General features: G+C 50.3%; 1 protein-coding gene across 1 annotated transcript; it reads left to right on the plus strand.

The window, feature by feature from the left end:
- Positions 1 to 605: 605 nt before the first annotated feature.
- On the plus strand, positions 606 to 20,290 carry SLC35B4 (solute carrier family 35 member B4). Its single transcript, XM_054632216.2, has 10 exons — positions 606 to 825; positions 7,955 to 8,068; positions 8,532 to 8,634; positions 10,225 to 10,274; positions 12,193 to 12,274; positions 14,477 to 14,537; positions 14,926 to 15,035; positions 15,911 to 15,986; positions 16,670 to 16,745; positions 17,545 to 20,290. The coding sequence occupies exons 1-10, from the start codon at positions 749 to 751 to the stop codon at positions 17,795 to 17,797; spliced, it is 1,002 nt and encodes a 333-aa protein (XP_054488191.1). The 5' UTR covers positions 606 to 748; the 3' UTR covers positions 17,798 to 20,290.
- The last annotated feature ends 3,373 nt before the right edge of the window (positions 20,291 to 23,663 follow it).

Below are 23,663 nucleotides of genomic sequence, written 5' to 3' on the forward strand. Positions count from 1 at the left end.
GACCTCCAACCCCATCCCATTGCAATCCCACCATCCCAGGCTGCTCCAGCCCCAGTGTCCAGCCTGGCCTTGGACATTGCAGGGATGCAGGGGCAGCCCCAGCTGCTCTGGCAATCCCAGCCCAGCCAGGAATTCCTCATTGCCAAGATCCCATCCCTGGCTGCCCTCTGGCACTGGGAGCCATTCCCTGGGTGCTGTCCCTGCAGGCCTTGGCCCCAGTCCCTCTGCAGCTCTCCTGGAGCCCCTGCAGGCCTGCAATGTGCTGGAAGCTCTCCCTGGAGCCTTCTCCTCTCCAGGTGAGGCACCGCCAGCTCTCCCTTTCAATAATAATTATTATTCTGAACAGCGAGGGAATTCTTTGGCACAGCATCCTTAGGAACTGCCTCTAACTGGCGTTTTAGGGTCACTAAATAACCCCAAAAAGTCAACTACGGGCTGCTCCCCGCCACAATCAGCGCCGCAGCCGCGCCTCCTCCTGACGCCACCTCAGCGCCGCCATTACACCCTTCAGACCAGAACTACAACTCCCCTCGTGCCCCGCGGCGGAGCGCCCGCCGGGAGCCGCGCTGAGGCAGCGCAGAGCCTGCCGGGAGTTGTAGTCCCCGATGCGGCAGGCGGGGAGCGAACTACCGGCGGCCGGAGGAAGCGGGGGCGGCAGGGCCGGGGCCGGGGCCGGGAGCGGGGCAGAGTCCCGGGATCGGGATGCGGCCGCGGCCCGGGACGCCGCCTCGTTGCCCGGAGCGACACCATGCACCCGGCCGTGGCGGTGGGGCTGGTGTTCGGCGGCTGCTGCAGCAACGTGGTGTTCCTGGAGCTGCTGGCCAGGTGCGGGGCCGCGGGGAGGATTTGGGGGGGGATAAAGGCTCAGGGGAGCCCATTCCTGTGGGATTCCTGGGGTGAGGCCTCAGAGTGTGTGAGGGTACGGAGCGGTGCCAGGGTAGGTTTGGGAGATTGGGGGGATTTGGGGTGTGGGGGCACTGAGGGGGTTTCACCCCTCAGGCCTTGGTGCCCCTCATGAAGGAGCCCAGAGCTGGATCATCGCCTCCCGTCCCTGCTGGATGGGGTCCGGGGGGTTTTGGGGGTGTTTTGGGGTTGTTCCCTGGCTGTGGGCCGTGTCGGTGACCTGTCCGGGCGCCGGGATGTCCCCTCTCCGCTGTCCCCATCCCGGGCAGCGCTGAAATCCCCGGGACAAGGCAGGAGCTGGCCCCGGGGACAGCAGGGAATGTTGTACACCTGGGAGTGCGAGCTTGGAATGTTTTCCACCTGGGATCGTCACTCGATTTTCCACCTGCAAAGTCACTGAGTCCCCTTGAATTCCCAGGGTGGAGGCTGATGATTTCGGGGATCTCACTTTCCTCACCGTGATGAATTTGGGGATCTCACCTTCCTCCCCCTGGTGTTTTTGGGGATCTCACATTCCTCCCCCCAATGTTTTTGAGGATCTCACCTTCCTCACTCATCCTGGTGTTTTTGGGGCTCTCACCTTCCTCACTCATCCTCGTGTTTTTGGGGATCTCACCTTCCTCACCCCAATGTTTTTGGGCATCTCACCTTCCTCATCCTGATGTTTTTGGGGATCTTGCCTTCCTCACTCACCCTGGTGTTTTTGGGGATCTCACCTTCCTCCCCTGATGATTTTGGGGATCTCACCTTCCTCACCCTGATGATTTTGGGATCTCACCTTCCTCACTCACCCTGTGTTTTTTGGGATCTCATCTTCCTCCCCTGATGATTTTGGGAATTTCACCTTCCTCACTCAGATGATTTTGGGGATCTCACCTTCCTCAGTCATCGTGGTGTTTTTGTGGTTCTCACCTTTCTCACTCACCCTGGTGTTTTTTGGGATCTCACCTTCCTCATCCTGATGATTTTGGGGATCTCACCTTCCTCATCCTGGTGTTTTTGGGGATCTCACCTTCCTCACCCCAATGATTTTGGGATCTCACCTTCCTCCCCTGATGTTTTTGGGGATCTTGTCTTCCTCACTCACCCTGGTGTTTTTGTGGCTCACCTTCCTCACTCATCCTCGTGTTTTTGGGGATCTCACCTTCCTCATCCTGATGATTTTGGGGATCTCACCTTCATCATCCTGATGATTTTGGGGATCTCACCTTTCTCACCCCAATGTTTTTGGGGATCTCACCTTCCTCACTCACCCTGGTGTTTTTGGGATCTCACCTTCCTCACCCCAATGTTTTTGGGCATCTCACCTTCTTCCCCCTGAAAAGTTTTTGTGGCTCTCACCTTCCTCACTCATCCTGGTGTTTTTGGGGATCTCACTTTCCTCATCCTGATGTTTTTGGGGATCTCACCTTCCTCACCCCAATGTTTTTGGGATCTCACCTTCCTTCCCTGATGATTTTGGGGATCTCACCTTCCTCACTCATCCTGGTGTTTTTGGGCATCTCACCTTCCTCATCCTGGTGTTTTTGGGCATCTCACCTTCCTCACTCACCCTGGTGTTTTTGGGCATCTCACCTTCCTCACCCCAATGTTTTTGGGCATCTCACCTTCCTCATCCTGATGTTTTTGGGCATCTCACCTTCCTCACCCCAATGTTTTTGGGCATCTCACCTTCCTCATCCTGGTGTTTTTGGGGATCTCACCTTCCCCCCCTGAAAAGTTTTTGTGGCTCTCATCTTCCTCACTCATCCTGGTATTTTTGGGGCTCTCACCTTCCTCACCCTGGTTTTTGTGGCTCTCACCTTCCTCACTCATCCTGGTGTTTTTGGGGATCTCACCTTCCTCATCCTGATGATTTTGGGATCTCACCTTCCTCACTCACCCTGATGGTTTTGGGGATCTCACCTTCCTCCCCTGATGTCTTTGGGGATCTCACCTTCCTCCCCTGATGATTTTGGGAATTTCACCTTCCTCACTCAGATGATTTTGGGGATCTCACCTTCCTCAGTCATCGTGGTGTTTTTGTGGTTCTCACCTTTCTCACTCACCCTGGTGTTTTTTGGGATCTCACCTTCCTCACTCAGATGATTTTTGGGATCTCACCTTCCTCATCCTGATGTTTTTGGGGATCTCGCCTTCCTCCCCTGATGATTTTGGGATCTCACCTTCCTCACCCTGATGTTTTTGTGGCTCTCCCCTTCCTCCCTCCCCCTGGTGTTTTTGTGGCTCTCCCCTTCCTCCCTCCCCCTGGTGTTTTTGTGGCTCTCCCCTTCCTGGCCGTGCTGGAGGAAGGCTGGCAGGGTTTGCAGAGGGCTGCTCAGAAGGCTGGGAAAGCCTGACTGGGAGCAGAGCGACGCCTGAGCTGCTTTGGAGTGTGAAATCCCAGTGAGCCAGCGTGGGGCTGCACCCCTGAGCCCTCCTCAGTGCACTCCAGCTTCCAGAAGCAGCCCCTCATCCCTCCCAGCCCATCAGAACCCCAGGGTATAGAGAAAAAGGGGACTGCAAAGCCCAGCAGTTGGGATATTTGCTCCAAACTGGGATCCAGGGGCACAATCCCTGGGTAAACCCAGCAGCAGTTCCTGGAAGAAGAGGCCTTGTGGGAGGAGTTGTTTTTCCCCTCAGGGATTGCTCCAATCTCTGCCTTTCCTGCCTGGATGACAGAGGAGAAATGAACCCTTTGGAAGCAAGAAAAAAACCCTTTGGATTTAGCTTTTTTTGCCACTCATTTCTCCTCCAAGCAAACCTTAAAGCAAAACTTAAACCCTGTTTGAAGACTGAGTTATTCAAAGGTGACTGAAGGCCAGAGGAGCAAATTCCAGAAGTCCCAAGTGCAGGCATCAAGGAAAAGCTGCTTTTCACACAAAACCTTCTTTCAAGCAGCACCTCTCATCCACTTCTAAAATTCCTCCACTCCTAACATCTCAATTCCTCTGCCTTTTACTTGCCCTGCTCACCTTTAGTCCCAAAATTGGGATAACACCAATTATTTCATTGGGTTTTGGAAGGAAAAGTTCCCCCTGCAGATGAGTATTGATATTCCCAATATCCCAACTCTGATATTCCCAGAACAAGCAAAATTCTGGAGCAGGATGCCAGGAAAAGGCAGGTGAGGAGTAGCAAAGGTGATTGGGAAGAAATTTGCTCAGGATTTATAAGGAAAGCAAAGGAATGAGAATTGTTTAGTCTGGAAATGCCCGAGGGCACACAAAGGACATTTAAATGTGTGGAGAGTGGCTGCAGGGCAGAGGAGAGAAAGATTTCTGCTGGGCTGTGGAGGCAGAACAAGGAATCTCCCATTTCTTCATTTGAGGGGCTCAAATTGCTGTGCAAGGGACATAATCAGGCCCCAAAAAATCAGATTTTCCCCCTTTCCATGTGGTGAGGTAGGAGAGAGAGAGAGCAGGGAAATTTCTTGCTGGGAGGATTCTTTCCAGTTGCCTACAGCTGAAGCAGATACTGAGGAGTTGGCAGATCAGGATTTATCTCATTTTTAGGTGCATCTGAGTGAGGGTTATAAGCCAGAAAAGGAGCCCAGAATTCTTATCTGTGTCTTATCAGCCAGCACAAAACCCTGAGTGCCAACAGTGCTGATAAAATGGGGTCATGTCCAGGGCTCTGGGAGGAAGCAAAGCCCAGCCTGGGGTTATCCCAGGTTTCCAGCTCCTTGTGATCCTCTCTGGAGCTGAAAGGCTGCAGATAAGGCTGGAGATAAGATTGGCAATCCAGCTCTGCTTCAAGGTCTCTTCTCTTTCTCCCAGGAGCTTTTGGACCTTCCAGCTTCAGGGCTGAAGTTTTGTGGATGGTGAAGTTTTGTGGATAATGAAGTTTTATGGATGGTGAAGTTTTGTGGATAATGAAGTTTTGTGGATAATGAAGTTTTATGGATGGTGAAGTTTTATGGATAATTCTTCCTCTGGGAAGAACATGGGGACTGGCAGGTGGGCAGAGGGAAGTGGCTCAGGGTGGTGCCCATCCCTGGAAAAAGCAGGGAAAAGGGGATTTTTCCAGTAAAAGAAATCCCCCTTTTGCTTCCTCAGCCCAGCATTCCCCAGGTGTTGCTGCTGCTGAGAGCTCTGTGGGGCTGACAGAGGAGGATTTGGAGGAGACAACTTGGAAATTCCCATTTTCCAGAGCATTTCCCAGCTTGAATCCTGCAAAGCTGCATCCAGGGACAGCGTGTTCCACGAGGAGCAGGACTCTCCCAGGAATGCTTGGCCTCAGTTTCTGCCTTGCAGCAGAAAAAGGGAAAAGATTCCCTAAAATCCCTGCATCTCCCACTTCTCATTTTCTGCCCTGTCACGGCCTCCTCTGAGCTTCTGCTTCCCAGGAAATCCTTCCCTGCTCCCTGGAGCTGCTCAGGGAGGCTTTGGTTGAATTCCCTGGTGTGGAATTCCTGTTCCCTCAGGATAAACCCTTGGTTTGCTCAGAGGTGGATGAGCAACCATGGGTGAGCAACCTGGGATTTCTGCATCCAGGGCTTTTCTGGGCTCCTGTGAGGAGTTTTGGTCCATTCTGGAATTCACAACCAAAAGGGTTTTTTGCATCCTGGAGTTTTGGTCCGTTCTGGAATTCACAACCAAAAGGGTTTTTTGCATCCTGGAGTTTTGGTCCGTTCTAGAATTCACAACCAAAAGGGTTTTTTTGCATCCTGGAGGTCTGGTCCGTTCTAGAATTCACAACCAAAAGGGTTTTTTGCATCCTGAATTCCCAATCCCAGGGGAGCTGCTCAGGGGAGGTTTTGTTTGAATTCCCTGGTGTGGAATTCCTGTCCCCACAGCATAAACCCTTGGTTTGCTCAGAGGTGGTGGTGGTGGCATTCCTGCACTCCTGGGTCCCTCCAGGGAGGACAAAAAGGGACTGAGAGGGTCCCTGTTGAGCTCTGACAGAATGTGGTGCATTTTGAAGCCTGCTGGAGTTGGTGTCAGGTGGGATTTCTGCATCCAGGGCTTTTCTGGGCTCCTGTGAGGAGTTTTGGTCCATTCTGGAATTCACAACCAAAAGGGTTTTTTGCATCCTGGAGGTTTGGTCCATTCTGGAATTCACAACCAAAAGCGTTTTTTTGCATCCTGAATTCCCAATCCCAGGGGAGCTGCTCAGGGAGGCTTTGGTTGAATTCCCTGCTGTGGAATTCCTGTTCCCTCAGGATAAACCCTTGGTTTGCTCAGAGGTGGATGAGCAACCATGGGTGAGCAACCTGGGATTTCTGCATCCAGGGCTTTTCTGGGCTCCTGTGAGGAGTTTTGATCCATTCTGGAATTCACAACCAAAAGGGTTTTTTTGCATCCTGGAGTTTTGGTCCATTCTGGAATTCACAACCAAAAGGGATTTTTTCCATCCTGAAATCCCAGGGGAGCTGAAGCTTTTTCAGAGGGAACAGAGCAAACCTGAACCAGGCACACTCTGCCAGCACAGAGCTGACCTTGGCACTTCTCTCCTGCAGCAGGAATGAGGAATATTGAATTTCCAGCTGCCTTTTCCCCCTGGAAAAGCAGATTACCTCAGATTACCCAACCTCTGACAAACTCAGCAGCTTTTAGGGAGGGACAGAGTCCTCCCAAAGGCACTTCCCGTGGGAAAGAGGGAGATGCAGCAGGTTTTGCTTTCCCTTCCTGACCTGACTGACCTGTTCCTCTTGGGAAATGGTGGAGGGAACACCGTGCAGGAGTTTGCACAAGCTCAGGTGAATAAACCCTGAGTAAAGCTCCTCCAGGGTAGGTCTCCTTCTGGGAAAAGGGATTCTGGCTTCTGGGAATAGGGTCAGGATTGTGGGAAAAGGGACAGGATTCTGGGAATAGGGACAGGATTCTGGGAAAAGGAATAGGATTATGGGAAAAGGGACAGGATTCTGGGAAAAGGATTGGATTCTGGAGAAAGGAACGGGATTTTGGAAAAAGGGACAGGATTCTGGGAAAAGGGTCAGGATTCTGGAAAAGGGGACAGGATTCTGGGAAAAGGGACAGGATTCTGGAAAAGGGACAGGAATCTGGAAAAAGGGATAGGAGTTTGGAAAAAGGGTTGGGATTCTGGGGAAAGGGACAGGATTATGGGGAAAGGAACAGGATTTTGGGAATAGGGATAGGATTCTGGAAAAAGGGACAGGATTCTGGAAAAAAGAATAGGAGTTTGGAAAAAGGGTTGGGATTTTAGAAAAAGGGACAGGATTCTGGGAATAGGGACAGGATTCTGGGAATAGGGACAGGAGTTTGGAAAAAGGGAAAGGAGTTTGGAAAAAGGGCTGGGATTCTGGGTATAGGGATAGGATTGTGGGAAAAGGGTTGGGATTTTGGAAAAAGGGTTGGGATTCTGGGTATAGGGATAGGATTCTGGGAAAAGGGTTGGGATTTTGGAAAAAGGGTTGGGATTATGGGAAAAGGGACAGGATTTTTGGAAAAGGGATAGGATTCTGGGAAAAGGGATTGAATTTTGGAAAAAGGGGACAGAATTCTGGGAATAGGGACAGGATTCTGGGTACAGGGACAGGATTCTGGGCACAGGGACAGGATTCTGGGAATAGGGACAGGATTTGGGGAATAGGGACAGGATTCTGGGCACAGGGACAGGACTCTGGGCACAGGGACAGGATTCCCAGTCTTTGCTGGTGCCAGTGTTAGTTCCCTATGGGTGGCTCTGATTCCTGTCTCTCCCGGCTGCAGGCGGTTCCCCGGCTGTGGGAACATCGTCACCTTCTCCCAGTTCCTGTTACAGGGACAGGACTCTGGGAATAGGGACAGGACTCTGGGAATAGGGACAGGATTCTGGGCACAGGGACAGGATTCTGGGCACAGGGACAGGATTCCCAGTCTTTGCTGGTGCCAGTGTTAGTTCCCCATGGCTGGCCCTGATTCCTGTCTCTCCCGGCTGCAGGCGGTTCCCCGGCTGTGGGAACATCGTCACCTTCTCCCAGTTCCTGTTACAGGGACAGGACTCTGGGCACAGGGACAGGACTCTGGGCACAGGGACAGGACTCTGGGCACAGGGACAGGATTCCCAGTCTTAGTGCCAGTGTTAGTTCCCCATGGGTGGCTCTGATTCCTGTCTCTCCTGGCTGCAGGCGGTTCCCCGGCTGTGGGAACATCGTCACCTTCTCCCAGTTCCTGTTCATCGCTGTGGAAGGTTTCATCTTCGAGGCCAACTTCGGCAGGAAGCGCCCGGCCATCCCCATCAGGTACAGTCCCAGGGTTGGCCCCAGCAGGGGTTGCCTGGATCTTTCTCCTATCTCCAAAAAGCTTTTCCTGAAATGGATTTTCCACGTGTCCTCTGGAAATGGCGTCCATCCTCTGCAGAGCCGCCTTGGGAAGCTGTCAGGCCGGGTAAAATCCACACTCTTTTATCAGGAATTTTCAGTGGGAAGTTGCCATTCCCTGTCACAGGAACAGGGCAGAGTTTTGCACAGAGTTTGTTGTGCTTCAGGAGCTTTTCAGCTCTGGGATTTGGTGTGGTGGGAGTGGGAAGGGAAAGTTTTCCTCAGAAATCACCCAAATTCACTTCACATTTCTCCACTGGGGACAGGCTCGGTGACAGAGCCAAGAGCTCTGCCCTGCTCCAGACCTCTCTGTGCATTCCTCAGGGGTCTCTCAGCATCTCAGGGAGGTTCCTGCACATCTCCCAGGTATTTTTCCCCGTTCCAGGAACTATTTCATCATGGTGGCCATGTTCTTCACCGTCAGCGTGGTCAATAACTACGCCCTGAACCTGAACATCGCCATGCCGCTGCACATGATCTTCCGCTCGGTGAGCCACCTCCTCATCCTCCTCATCCTCATCCTCCTCATCCTCATCCTCCTCATCCTCCTGGGGCCCCCATTCCATCCTTTCTGCTGGAACTGTTCCTGCTCCATGTGTCCTGAGAGAGCACCAAGCCCCCAGGAGATCCTGAATTCCAGCAGCCTCGCTCCAAAGCTTAGCTCCAAAGCTTTCACTTGATGGTGTAGATCATTAAACTCCAGCTTAATGGACAGGCAGGGAAACAGGCTCAGACAGGCTTTGGAATTCCAGAGCTGAGGGAGAAGTGGCAGCTCCTGGCAGATTCTGACAAAACCAATCCTGAACTCTGGATGGCCAAAGGGATCCAGCTTTCCCTGCCACCGAGTGGTTCATGTTCTGGTCTTGAACATCATGGTCAGAGAGCATGGATTTGGGATTTGGGATTAATTCCACCTGCACAGGTCTTTGCTTTGGGGAAAAAAAAAAAAAACATTAAACTGCATCTTAACTTAAGTGTGGATGAGTGCCAGGCTAAAAGATCTTTTAAACCCCAGGGAAATGGAGCCCCAGCTGCTGGGAGTAACAAAATCTCCTGGTGGGAGGTGTGACCGTGTCCACAGGGGTCTGAGGAGGAGGGAAGAGATGAGGATCTGACTCCAGGTTTCAGAAGGCTGAGTTATTATTTTATGAAATATATTATATTAAAACTATACTAAAAGAAGAGAAGAAAGGATTTCATCAGAAGGATAGCTAAGAATAGAAAAGGAAAGAGTCAATACAAAAGTTTGGACAGAGAGTCTGAGCCAGCTGGGCTGTGATTGGCCATTAATTAGAAACAACCACATGAGCCCAATCCCAAACGCTCCTGTTGCATTCCACAGCAGCAGATAACCATTGCTTACATTTTGTTCCTGAGGCCTCTCAGTTTCTCAGGAGGAAAAATCCTCAGGAAAGGCTTTTTCAGCAAATGTCATGGCTGCAGGGAGGTCTTTTCCCACAGCACATCCTAGGGGTGGAATATCTGGGATCAGGAGAGGCTCAAAGGGATAAAACCAGCCCACACTGAAGGAGACCAGTCCCACATGGCCTGTGAGGGGTGGTTCTGCTCCTGCAGGCAATCCCTGGAGCCGGGCTCCTGGTCCCAGTTAAACCAGTGGGATTTGCTGCAGGATGGATGGGATTTCCAGAGGCATTTGGCTTCTGGTCACACACTGAAAAGAAACCAAGAGGAGGTCCCCTGGCCAGGAGATCCAGTCCTTGTTCCCAAGGCACCCAGCTCACCTCCTCCTGGGTGAAGGGACTCACAGTCATGGAATCATCGAGGTAGGAAAAGAACTTTGAACTCATGGAGTCCAACCATTCCCAGCACTGGCAGGCCACCACTGCCCCCTGTCCCCAAGTGCCACATCCACAGGGCTTGCAAATCCCTCCAGGGCTGGAGGTTTCCCAATATCCAAGCTCAAGGAAGCTGTTCCTTCTCCCTGCCAGTTTTCCTGCTCCAAACCTGGAGTTTCTCTTGGTGTTCTTGCAGTGTCCCTTTGGGATGAGCATCCCAAGCTGGGGCATTCTGGCCTGCTGACCTCCTGTTTTGTTTTCTCTTCTTGTTTATTCTCCCAGGGTTCTCTCATAGCAAGCATGGCTCTGGGGATCATCATCCTGAAAAAAAGGTAAATCCCAAACCTCATCTCTTTAGGGAATGCTCCGGATTAAACCCTGCTGGGTGTTTTGTGCCATCACTTCTCCTGTTAAATATTCTGATTTTAATGGTGGGAAACTGGGACAGAGAGCATGGCACAGAGGCTGGAATAGCTCCTTGTGCATTCCCACCTCTCCCTCCTTTCTTGGCTGGAATTTGGGAAGAGATTTTCCACAGCTGTGTTCACTGCTGGCTTTTCTGGGTGCTGTGCTGGGGAGGAGCTCAGTGCCTCCCTTCTGCTGGGGATTGTGCCTCCAGCAGTGCTGATAACACATTAATAGCATGCTGATAACACGCTGATAACATGTTGATAACACATTAACAACATGCTGATAACATGTTGATAACACATTAATAGCATGCAGATAACACGTTGATAACACATTAACAACATGCTGATAACACGTTGATAACACATTAATAACACGCTGATAACACGTTGATAACACATTAACAACATGCTGATAACATGTTGATAACACATTAACAACACACTGATAACATGTTGATAACACATTAATAACATGCTGATAACACATTAATAGCATGCTGATAACATGATGATAACATGTTGATAACAGATTAATAACATGCTGATAACATGTTGATAATATGTTGATAACATATTAATAACATGCTGATAACACGTTGATAACACATTAATAACATGCTGATAACATGTTGATAACACATTAATAACATGCTGATAACACATTAATAACATGCTGATAACATGTTGATAACACATTAATAGCATGCTGATAACATGCTGATAACATGTTGATAACACATTAATAGCATGCTGATAACATGCTGATAACATGTTGATAACACACTAATAACATGCTGATAACACATTAATAACACACTGATAACATGTTGATAACACATTAATAACACGCTGATAACATGTTGATAACACATTAATAACATGCTGATAACACGTTGATAACACATTAATAACATGCTGATAACACGCTGATAACACATTAATAACATGTTGATTACACATTAACAACATGCTGATAGCATGTTGATAACACATTAATAACATGCTGATAACACATTAATAACATTGATAACTCTGAGCTGTGCCTGCACAGAGCCAAGGCTGGAGCTGTGGCATAAAGTGGGAGAAGTGTTGGGATAAAGTGGGATAAATGTGGGGAGAAAAGCTTCCTGAGGTGCTGAGCTGGAGTCAGCTGGGCCTGCCCGGGTTAGGAGGTGGGAATGTGGGGAATGGGAGTGGTGGAATGGAGGTGGGAATGTGGGGAATGGGAGTGGTGGAATGGAGGTGGGAATGTGGGGAATGGGAGTGGTGGAATGGAGGTGGGAATGTGGGGAATGGGAGTGGTGGAATGGAGGTGGGAATGTGGGGAATGGGAGTGGTGGAATGGAGGTGGGAATGTGGGGAATGGGAGTGGTGGAATGGAGGTGGGAATGTGGGGAATGGGAATGGTGGGATGGAGGTGGGAATGTGGGGAATGGGAATGGTGGAATGGAGGTGGGAATGTGGGGAATGGGAATGGTGGAATGGAGGTGGGAATGTGGGGAACGGGAGTGGTGGAATGGAGGTGGGAATGTGGGGAACGGGAATGGTGGAATGGAGGTGGGAATGTGGGGAATGGGAGTGGTGGAATGGAGGTGGGAATGTGGGGAATGGGAGTGGTGGAATGGAGGTGGGAATGTGGGGAATGGGAGTGGTGGAATGGAGGTGGGAATGTGGGGAACGGGAGTGGTGGGATGGAGGTGGGAATGTGGGGAATGGGAATGGTGGGATGGAGGTGGGAACGTGCCCTCATCCCAGGTTTGGAGCAGAACCCAGGCAGGCAGGGATGGATGTGAGCCAGGTGGGTGGGGCTGGTGACGTGTCCCTTGTCCCCGTGCAGGTACAGCGTGTCCAAGTACAGCTCCATAGCCCTGGTGTCCCTGGGCATCTTCACCTGCACCTTCATGTCTGCAAAGCAAGTGGTAAGGATGGGAGGGGACAAGGAACCTCAGCAATTCCCCTTGCCTGATTTTTCATGGAGGTGTCTCCTACCTCTGCATCTGCTCCCCAAAAGCTTTTCCTCCTGGTTCTATTTTCCTGTGGGATTTCATTTTATTCCAGGTGTAATAAAATGAAATCTTCACCTGCTCACGCTGCTTTTTGGGAATAAATTTATTTATTTTTTGGCCTCAGAGGTAACAGAAAGAAGCTGCTTTTCCTTGCCTGGTGTGGCAGGCAGGAGCAGGTGAATCCTAAACAAAAATCCATCAGAAATCTTCCCTGCTTCCATCCCACAAAAGATTGTTGCCTTTCAGGCTGGGTTTTTCCTGTTGTCATCCAGCCTGACCTTTAAATAAAGTGCCTGTGCTTGGAGAGCAGGAGGGAGGGAAGCAAATCCACGTGGAGCACACTCAGAGCTTTCCCTGGGTCAGCACCCACGGCCTGACCCCGTCAGCTGATGACAGAAAAATGGCACCAAGTGAAAATTGGCTGCACTTAATCCAGCTCAGAGAGGCTGGAAACCAAAGGGAGCTGTCAGAGCTCCAAATTCCCCATCATTTCAGAGCTTTTCACCCTCAGGGTGGCTGGGGGAGGGCTGGGCTCTGCAGCCTTGGCCCTGAGTTAATCCACATCAGCTCCCAGCAGGGCTGGAGCCTGGGGCAGAGCTGACACTAGTGGCAAAGGTGAATAAATCTGATTTTCCCTGGAGCACGGGGAGGGAGCTGAGGCAACTCCAGCTGGAGCTGTGCCCTCAGCCTCATCTCCTCAATTGCTTAACCACAGGCCTGGCTTAGGCCTGGTTTAGGTCTGGCTTTAGCTCCTGATGGGCTTGGCCAGGGCTCTTATTCCTTCCTAGAGAGTCATCTCTGGGAATAGGGACACAGGAACGTGGGAATGGGGACACAGGAACCTGGGAATGGGAGGGGGACACAGGAATGTGGGAATGGGGACACAGGAACCTGGGAATGGGATGGGGACACAGGAACCTGGGAATGGGGACACAGGAACATGGGAATGGGGACAAAGGAACGTGGGAATGGGATGGGGACACAGGAATGTGGGAATGGGATGGGAACACAGGAACGTGGGAATGGGATGGGGACACAGGAATGTGGGAATGGGATGGGGACACGGGAACGTGGGAATGGGGACACAGGAACCTGGGAATGGGATGGGGACACAGGAACCTGGGAATGGGGACACAGAAACCTGGGGATGGGGACACAGGAACCTGGGAATGGGATGGGAGCACAGGAACCTGGGAATGGGGACACAGGAACCTGGGAATGGGGACACAGAAACCTGGGGATGGGGACACAGGAACCTGGGAATGGGGACACAGAAACCTGGGGATGGGGACACAGGAACCTGGGAATGGGATGGGAGCACAGGAACCTGCGGATGGGGACACAGGAACGTGGGAATGGGATGGGAGCACAGGAACCTGGGAATGGGGACACAGAAACCTGGGGATGGGGACACAGGAACCTGGGAATGGGATGGGAACACAGGAACATGGGAATGGGGACACAGGAACCTGGGAATGGGATGGGGACACAGGAATGTGGGAATGGGATGGGAACACAGGAACCTGGGAATGGGATGGGGACACGGGAACCTGGGAATGGGGACACAGGAACCTGGGAATGGGATGGGGACACAGGAACCTGGGAATGGGGACACAGGAACCTGGGGATGGGGACACAGGAACCTGGGGATGGGGACACAGGAACGTGGGAATGGGATGGGGACACAGGAACGTGGGAATGGGGACACAGGAACCTGGGAATGGGATGGGGACACAGGAACGTGGGAATGGGATGGGGACACAGGAACCTGGGAATTTGGACACAGGAACCTGGGAATGGGATGGGAGCACAGGAACCTGGGAATGGGATGGGGACACAGGAACCTGGGAATGGGAGCACAGGAACCTGGGAATGGGATGGAGATACCTCCCCACACAGGGATCTGGGAATGGGCTGGCTTTGAGGGCTTGAAAAGCAACACTGATTATTTTTGTGGTTAAAAAAGTTCAGTCTCAGCAAACCAGGCCGTTCCTTTCAGGCAAAATCCTGATTTGATCAGACTCTGCCACTTTTTTTTTTTTTTCTGGAATCTGCATTCCCTGGGGCTGCTGCAGGGACCTGGTGGCTCCTGGTGACTCTTGTGTCTCCCTTCAGGCATCTGACTCCAGCTCAAGTCAAGAGGATGGACCCCAGGCTTTCCTCTGGTGGCTGCTGGGTACGTGAGGGCCACATTTCTGGGATACTGCCAGGATTCTTGGAATTCTCTTGGCAGAGGCAGCCCTGCCTGGAGCAGAGAGGGAGAGGGGCTGGGGCTGCTCCAGGTGTTCCTCTGCACAGGATTTCACAGATGAGGCTTTATCTGTGGTTCCCTACCTCCACCCTGGGTCTGTTGGTGGCTCTTTGGGAAATCTGGCATTGATTGTTATCAGTAGGGCACAAACTGCATCCCTGGTATTTTTAAGGGATCTCTTGGAGACCTGTAATCAAACCCCAAAATCGTTATCAGTTTTCTTATCAAGCCTGGGCAGTTTGTTTGGGTTTTTTTTCCCCCCTGAAAGCCAAATTTGGTGAGTTGAAGCTGCAGAGCTGTGCTTCCCTTGCAGGTATTGCTGCCCTCACCTTTGCCCTGCTGATGTCTGCCAGGATGGGGATTTTCCAGGAGACACTGTACAAGAAATTTGGGAAGCACTCCAAGGAAGCCCTGTTCTACAACGTGAGTGCCTGGGGCTCCCCCTGCTCCGAGCTCCCTTCTGTGACCGTGTCCACAGGGGTCCCAGGAGGAGGGAAGAGATGAGGATCTGACTCCATGTTCAGAAGGCTGAGTTATTATTTTATGGTATATATTACATTAAAACTACACTAAAAGAAGAGAAGAAAGGATTTCATCAGAAGGTTAGCTAAGAATAGAAAAACAAAGAATGATAACAAAGGCTTGTGGCTCAGACAGAGAGTCTGAGCCAGCTGGGCTGTGATTGGCCATAAATTAGAAACAACCCCATGAGCCAATCCCAGCTGCACCTGTTGCATTCCACAGCAGCAGATAACCATTGGTTACATTTTGTTCCTGAGGCCTCTCAGCTTCTCAGTAGCAAAAATCCTCAGGAAAGGATTTTTCAGCAAATATCATGGCTGCAGGGAGGTCTTTTCCCACAGCACATCCTAGGGGTGGAATATCTGGGATCAGGAGAGGCTCAAAGGGATAAAACCAGCCCACACTGAAGGAGACCAGTCCCACATGGCCTGTGAGGGGTGGTTCTGCTCCTGCAGGCAATCCCTGGAGCCGGGCTCCTGGTCCCAGTTAAACCAGTGGGATTTGCTGCAGGATGGATGCATTTCCAGAGGCATTTGGCTTCTGGTCACACACTGAAAAGAAACCAAGAGGAGTTCCCCTGGCCAGGAGATCCAGTCCTTGTTTGTTCATACAAGATGTCTGTGACACCCTTCCCACTCCTGCACTGGGCACAAAAAGGATCCCACACTGGCAGGAGGGAGCAGTGAGGAGCCTGCTGTGATCCAGCTGCTTTCCAGCAGGGAATTGGGCTGGATTCCCCTCCCCTGATCCCACCCTGGATCTGTTTCTCCCCCCAGCACGCGTTGCCGCTCCCTGGATTCCTGCTCCTGGCTCCCAACATTTACCAGCACGCCGTGCTCTTCAGCCAGTCTGGTGAGTGAGTGCTGGGCTCAGGGATCCCTGCTCCTGGGCCTTCCCATCCTCTGGAAAATCCTCTGGGAAGTTCATTCCTGCACTTGTGCATGCTGGCATCTTGGGGTGTTCCAGGCCTTTTGGATTTTGAGGAATTTCAGGAAGGAATTCCTGCCTGGGCTGGAATTGCCAGAGCAGCTGGGGCTGCCCCTGCATCCCTGCAATGCCCAAGGCCAGGCTGGAGCAGCCTGGGGCAGTGGGAGGTGTCCCTGCCATGGCAGGGGTGGAATTTTAACCATTCCATAATTCCAAGTTTCTTACCAATTCCCACACACCAGCCACATCCAAGAGGGATCCCTGGGAAAAGGAGCGTGGGAGCTCAGAAATGGGAGAACCAGGGCCTGATCCTCAATAAGGGATGTAAACATGGACCTGCTGGGATTTTATTTTTTTTTTTTTTTGCTGGTGCTCCTCAGGATTTGCTGTGGGAACAGAGAGGATTCCTCCAGCACCAGACCAAGACAGAGCTTTCCTCCTAATATTTTTCCTTATTTTCCCTTCTTCCCTCTGGAATTGCAGGCTGTGTAAGGCTGCAGGGAATCCTGGGTCATGCTTAGGCCTGGCAAGGAGAGAGGCTCCTCCAGCAGTGACCTCATCCTATTATTTTTCCCTTTTTCCCATTTTTGTTCCCTTTTTCCCTGCAGAGCTGTTCCAGGTGCCGGTGATCGGCCTGACCCTGCCCATCATGTGGTTCTACCTCCTGATGAACGTCATCACCCAGTATCCTTTATCCCTGATCCCACCTTTTATGGGGTGGCACAGCAGGGCTGGGGCCGCCTTCCTCAATCCTTGGAGTCTTCCCTGCCCTCAGGAGCTGCTGGTGCTGGAACTCCAAAAATGCAGGGAAAGGGAGCTTCTGTTTTTTAGGCTGGACTCAGTGATCTCCAAGGTCTTTTCCAGCCTGGTTTGTTCTGGGATTTTGGGACTCCTGCTCCATGGAAATGGAGGAGTTTGGAGCTTCCCTTGTCCAACTGAGCCCTGGCTGCTCTACTGGGGACATCTGAGATTTGGGGTTTCCCTGAGTTTGATGTGTCCCATTCCAACCCAGCTGATCCCAGGAGGGAATTTCCCCCATCCACAGCAGGCTGCCCATCTCCCTGCTCATTCCCATTCCCACAGGAAATCCCCAATCTCCATGCCTGCTATCCCTTACCTCCTGCTCCCAGGAGGAGATAAATCCTTGGGAGTCTTCCCTGCCCTCGGGAGCTGCTGGTGGTGGAACTCCAAAAATATGGGGAAAAGGAACTTTGGTTTTTTAGGCTGTACTCAATAATCTCAAAGGTCTTTTCCAGCCTGTTTCATTGTGGGATTCTAGGACTTCTGCTCCATGGAAATGGAGGAGTTTGGAGCTTCTGTGCTCTAGCGGGGACATCTGAGATTTGGGGTTTCCCTGAGTTTGATGTGTCCCATTCCAACCCAGCTGATCCCAGGAGGGAATTTCCCCCATCCACAGCGGGCTGCCCATTGCCAAAGGGAATCCCAGTTTCCATGCCCGCCGTCCCTTAGCTCCTGCCCCCAGGTACGTCTGCATCCGCGGCGTTTTCATCCTGACCACGGAGTGCACGTCCCTGACGGTCACGCTGGTGGTGACGCTGCGCAAGTTCGTCAGCCTCATCTTCTCCATCCTGTACTTCCAGAACCCCTTCACGGGCTGGCACTGGCTGGGCACTGCCTTTGTCTTCGTGGGCACCCTGATGTACACGGAGCTGTGGAACAGCCTGGGGCCCCTCCTGGCGCGCTGCCGCAGCCGGGGCAGGCCCAAGGAGCAGTGAATCCAGGGAATTCCCGCAGGGAGCTTCTGGTTGTTTGCCAGAACAGAGCAGCTGGAGCCCCCCCCCAATCCAGGGGGTGTTTTTGTACCAGGGGAGGTGTTGGCTGTGCCAAGCTCCTGGGAGAATGGGGAGCCTCCACTGGGAACCTGGGGAAAGGATCATGGAGAAACAATCTGGGCATTTTTGCGAGTTGGCATTTTTTAGGCAACCCCTTTTGCTTCTTTTTTGGTTTTTTTTTTCCTTTCCCATTGGAATAACCCTTTTTAAGGATAAGCTGATCCAGAGCTTTGTTGGGAACCTGGGAGCCCAACTTCCGTGGCTGTTGCCTTGGATCAGCTGGACCCTGAGCCAGTTTGGTGCCGTCCTTTAATCGCCCCGGTGTCTGGAGCTGGTGGCTGAGCCCCATTCCAGTGCTGGGAGGATGTGGGATACAGCCCCGGCTGGAGCTCCCAGTCTGCCCAGTGCATCCTGGGCTTCCTCTCCCAGTTCTCCTCCCATCCCTTGGGATCAGCTTCCTCGTGGCTTTTGTGCCAGCCTGGCACAGAGGCTCCCTGTCCCTCAGTGCCACCCCTGGCTGCTTTTCCTGGAGCTTCCCTGCAGATTTTCCTGGAGCAGCACCTTGTTCCCGTGGTGATGCTGCTGTCCCTGCTCAACTGGGACAGTGGAGGGGTGAAGGGGCTTGAACAGCAAAGGAAAAATGATGGAAAAAAAAATCCCAAAGTGATGGAAAGGCAGCACCTCCCTGCCAGGCATTCCCTGAGCCAAGGCCACCTTTCCAAAACTTCCTCCCTCTGTTTTTATCAGCTGTCTGGGATAATCCCCTTCCCAGCTTTCCATGGCCTCATCCTTGCTGGGAGCAGAGTGGGAAAAGGGAAAGGCTCCATGCCGTGCTGGGAGCACTGGTTTAGCCCCAGCCCCAAATCCCAGTGTGGGAAAAAGGAATTCCATCCCACCCAGAGCCAGCATGGTGCTGCCGGGACCTGCAGCTCCATCCCAACGTCCTGAAGGGTTTTTTTTTTCCGTTTCCATTTTTCCTGAGCCTGAAAAAGCTGAATTTCAAGTGCCATGGGATTTTTGCAGGGATTTGTGGATGGGGAGGCTGACCTGGAGTAGGACAGGTGTTGTTCCAGCTGTTTGTGGTGGCTCCAGGAGGGACCCAGAGAGAGGCAGAACCTTTATCCCTGATTTTCCCCTTCACACGGAGCTTCAGCTGGGACTGGGGAGGTGGGGAAGCCGACAGAAATTCGGGATGGAGGATTCTGGGAGCAGGGAGTAACTGGTGAGGTTCTTCAGAGATCAAACACGGCGGGGAAACAGCGGAGCTGTAACTCCAGTGTTTGATCCAGGGATTGTGGGATCCTGCGGTTGTTTTATCCAGGGATTGTTTTATCCAGGGATTGTTTTATCCAGGGGTTGCAGGATCCAGGGATTGTTGGATCCAGGGATTGTGGGATCCAGGGATTGTTGAATGATCCAGGGATTGTAGGATACAGGGTTTGCGGGATCCAGGGATTGTAGGATACAGGGATTGCTTTATCCAGGGATTGTAGGATACAGGGGTTGTGGGATCCAGGGATTCTTTTATCCAGGGATTGCTTTATCCAGGGATTGTAGGATACAGGGGTTGTTTTATCCAGGGGTTGCAGGATCCAGGATTGTGGGATCCAGGGATTGTTGGATCCAGGGATTGTAAAATACAGGAATTGCCAGATCCAGGGATTGTGGGATCCAGGGATTGCGGGATCCAGGGATTGCAGGATCCAGGGGTTGTAGGATCCAGGAATTGCGGGATCCAGGGGTTGTGGGATCCAGGGGTTGTGGGATCTAGGGATTGTTGGATCCAGGGATTGCAGGATCCAGGGATTGCAGGATCCAGGGGTTGCTTTATCCAGGGATTGTAGGATCCAGGGATTGTGGCATCCAGGGGTTGTTTTATCCAGGGATTGAGGATCCGGGGGCTGAGCAGAGCTGACACGGAGCTGCTCCCAGGTGTCACATCCTGTGCATCCTCTGGGTCCCTCTGCCTCTCCAGGACCTTGCACGTTGTCCCCAGTTCCCGTGGGACACGGGAACATCTGGGGGATTTGGGCACTCCTGTTTTTTGGTTTTTTACCATGTGCTTTTCACTCCCAACACATCAACCTTGGGTTGTTAGTTGCTGTCAGGGGCATTTTTTAACTTCCAGCGTGACGAGTGCGTTTGGGGTATTTATGGAGCCACAGGAGTGGCAGCAATTCCCTTCTGCTGCAGGACAGAGCAGGAAAGGTCCCGGCAGAGGGGCCTTGGTAGCCAAAATTAATTAACCCAGGCTCCCCCTCCAGGCTGGGGCTGCTGATTAGTGTGGGTTTAATGTTTGTGTAGAGACCAGAGCACCTATTTTTTAGCAGAGGCTGGAGAAGGGAAGGAGCCCGGCCGCTTTTGGGGTGGCTGGTTGGGTTTGGGGTGGGGTTTGGGTTGGTTTTTTTAAAGTGAAATAAATCTGTATCCTCTTCAGCGGCTGCTGGGTGTGTGTCTCATTTCCTGCTTTGCTGGTGGCTGGAAAATCCATGGAACCATGGAATCGTTTGGGTTGGAAAAGCCCTCTGAGATCACCCAGCAGTGCCAGGGCCACCACTGATGAATGTCCCCAAGTGCCACCTCCGCCCCCAGGGATGGGGACTCCACTGCCCTGTCCCAACCCTTCCCATGAAGAAATTTTCCATGAGTATCCAAACTAAGTAACAACTCACCATTTTTCTCTAATATAAGAGAAAATAGCAAAGACTCAGCCTGGCTGGGTGAAGTTCTGGAGAGGATGCCACCATCAGATCCAAGTTTCCCTAAATCCTGATGGGATTCCCTAAGCACTGATGGGAGTCAGGAGCAGCTGGGAAAGGGGAAATTTGGGATTTGAGGTCTCCCAGCAAGACTCAAATCCTCACTGATGGCCAGATTTGGGGTGCCAGGCAAGATTCAAATCTTCATCAGAATCTGAGGTTCTCCAAAAAGACTCAAAATCTCAAACCATGAGGAACTGAGGTTCTCCAAAAAGACTCAAGTCCTTAAACCGTTAAAATTTGAGGTTCTCCAAAAAGGCACAAATCCTCAAAGCATCAGAATTTGAGGTTCTCCCAAAAAACTCCAATCCTGAAATCAGAATTTGAGGTTCTCCAAAAAGACTCAAGTCCTTAAACCATCAAAATCTGAGATTCTCCAAAAAGACTCAAATCCTCAAAACAGACTGTCAAGTTCTCCCAAAAACTCAAATACTTAAATCAGAATTTCAGGTTCTCCAAAAAGACTCAAATCCTCAAATTGGAATTTGAGGTTCTCCAGAAAACTTTAAATCCTCAAAACATCAGAATCTGAGGTTCTCCACAAAAAAATCAAATCCTTAAATCAGAATTTGAGGTTCTCAAAAAAGATTCAAATCCTCAAACCATTAGAATATGAGATTCTCCAAAAAGACTCGAATCCTCAAACCAGAATTTGAGATTCTCCAAAAAGACTCAAATCCTCAAGACATCAGACTGTCAGGTTCTCCCAAAAACTCAAATACTTAAATAAGAATTTGAGGTTATCCAAAAAACTTTAAATGCTCAAACCACCAGAATCTGAGGTTCTCCAAAAAGACTCAAATCTTCAAATCATCAGAATTTGAGGTTTTCTGAAAAGATTCAAATCAGGGACTGAGGTTCTTCACAAAGACTCAAAATCCCAAATCAGAACTTGATGTTCTCCAAAGACTCAAATCCTCAAACCATCGGAATTTGATGTTCCCCAAAAAGACTCAAATCTTCCTCTGAGGTTCTCCAAAAGGATTCAAACCCCCAAAACATCAGAATCAGGTTGTTCCAAAAGCTTTAAATCCTCTGTAAAGCTCCAGGCTCAGTTTGACCCTGACCAGTTTAAGGTTGGACTCTGCTGTAATTCACACACTCTTCCCTGCCAATAAAACCAGAATTCCCTGAAAAAATCTGGGAGGAGGAATGTAAATATTAAAAATATAATCCAGGCAGAATTCTGCCTTCAACCCCAGCCAGATGTTCCACACTTCAGAATGCAGGAAAGGGCAGCACAATCCAGATGTTTTGGGTTAGGAAATTAAATTTTGGGCTGGGAATTTGAATTTCGGGTTAGAAATTTGATCCGTAGTCTGGGAATGGCAGAAAAGCAGAGGGAGGAAAGGCAATAAATTGATAATTTGTTGAGTCTAGGAACTTCAGCTTCTCCCTGGTGCTTTTAAAATCCCTTTTCCTATTTCCATGCAAGGGCTGCATTCCCTGGCCCCAACACGTGGGATCTCACAGGTGGAAGTTTTGGAAGCTCAGGGCTCAAGAATTGATTCAAAAATAGGAGATTATGTTCCAATATTGTTCTCTGAAAAAAAACGCAGGCGAGCCCCTGCTCACGGAAAACAAATAATTCCTTTTTCCAGCTGGGAAATAAGATGAATATTTATCCTCCAGCTGTATCCTCAGCTCTGTAGAATCCAAATGTAGGGGGATACAGTATGGGTTAATGAAGGTGGTACAGAATGTAATCTTAGCCCCTAAAGAGTTGCAGCTGAACCAATTACAAAAGATCAGGAGCAGGCCTGATGTTAACAGGCCACAGCTGTAGCCAATAGGAACAGTGGTATAAAAGAGTGGATTGGTGGGATCAGGAGCCAGATGGTGACTGTAAGGACCAGGAGCAGTCAGTGCTAGAGGCGCTGCCTGCAAGAAACATCGAGGAGGTACAAAACTCTGGCGGTGTGGAATCCTTGCACCATAATGATAAGAGAACAGGTGGTGATCCCGATGTGATTTGGGATTAAACTCTATTGCCCTGTGGATTCAGGACTAAACCATATAAGCCCGTGGATTTGGGGAACCAGGATTTGAATACCAAACTATTGGCAAAATATATCAGTTACGGCTATTGGTGTTTGTTAAATATGAGTGTAAAAGACTTTGAAGATAAGTGCTTTGTAAACTGAGAAAAGCTATAGAACTGAACTAACATTTGGAAATATATATATATATATATATATGTATATATATATCTGTGCTGTAATATGCTGTTTGAATGTTTGTATAACTCCCAGTTCTAAATGAAATATATGAATATGTCATAATGGTGATTTATTTGAATATGTACACCTGGTAATGCTGAAAGTCTTTAATTAAAAGAAAAAGGGGGATACAGTATGGGTAAATGGAGGTGGTACAGAATGTAATCTTATCCCCTAAAGAGCTGCAGCTGAACCAATTACTAAAGATCAGGAGCAGGCCTGATGTTAACAGGCCACAGCTGTAGCCAATAGGAACAGTGATGTAAAAGAGTGGATTGGTGGGATCAGGAGTCAGTTGGCTGCTGTGAGGACCAGGAACAGTCAGTGCTGGAGGAGCTGCCTGTGAGAAACATCGAGGAGGTACAAAACTCGGGCGGTGTGGAATCCTTGCACCTTAATCGTAAGAGAACAAGTGGTGATCCCGATGTGATTCGGGATTAAACTCTATTTGCCCTGTGGATTTGGGGAACCAGGATTTGACCATATAACCCCGTGGATTTGGGGAACCAGGATTTGACCATATAACCCCCTGGATTCAGGGAAGCAGGATTTGAATACCAAACTATTGGCAAAATATATCAGTTACGGCTATTGGTGTTTGTTAAATATGAGTGTAAAAGACTCTGAAGATAAGGGCTTTGTAAATTGGGAAAAGTTATAGGACTGAACTAATATTTAGAAATATATATATATATATATATATCTGTGCTGTGATATGCTGTTTGAATGTTTGTATAACTCCCAGTTCTAAATGAAATATATGAATGTGTCATAATGGTGATTTATTTGAATATGTACTTCTGGTAATGCTGCAAATCTTTAATTAAAAGA

This window comes from Agelaius phoeniceus, chromosome 5 (assembly GCF_051311805.1).
Source record: "Agelaius phoeniceus isolate bAgePho1 chromosome 5, bAgePho1.hap1, whole genome shotgun sequence".
NCBI classification, from domain to species: domain Eukaryota; kingdom Metazoa; phylum Chordata; class Aves; order Passeriformes; family Icteridae; genus Agelaius; species Agelaius phoeniceus.

Coding starts and splice junctions, on each gene's coding strand:
- SLC35B4 (XM_054632216.2), top strand. CDS start 749: ATGCACCCGGCCGTGGCGGTGGGGCTGGTGTTCGGCGGCTGCTGCAGC. Junction 10,275..12,192: donor ATCATCATCCTGAAAAAAAG/GTAAATCCCAAA, acceptor GTCCCCGTGCAG/GTACAGCGTGTCCAAGTACA. Junction 15,036..15,910: donor AGGAAGCCCTGTTCTACAAC/GTGAGTGCCTGG, acceptor TTCTCCCCCCAG/CACGCGTTGCCGCTCCCTGG.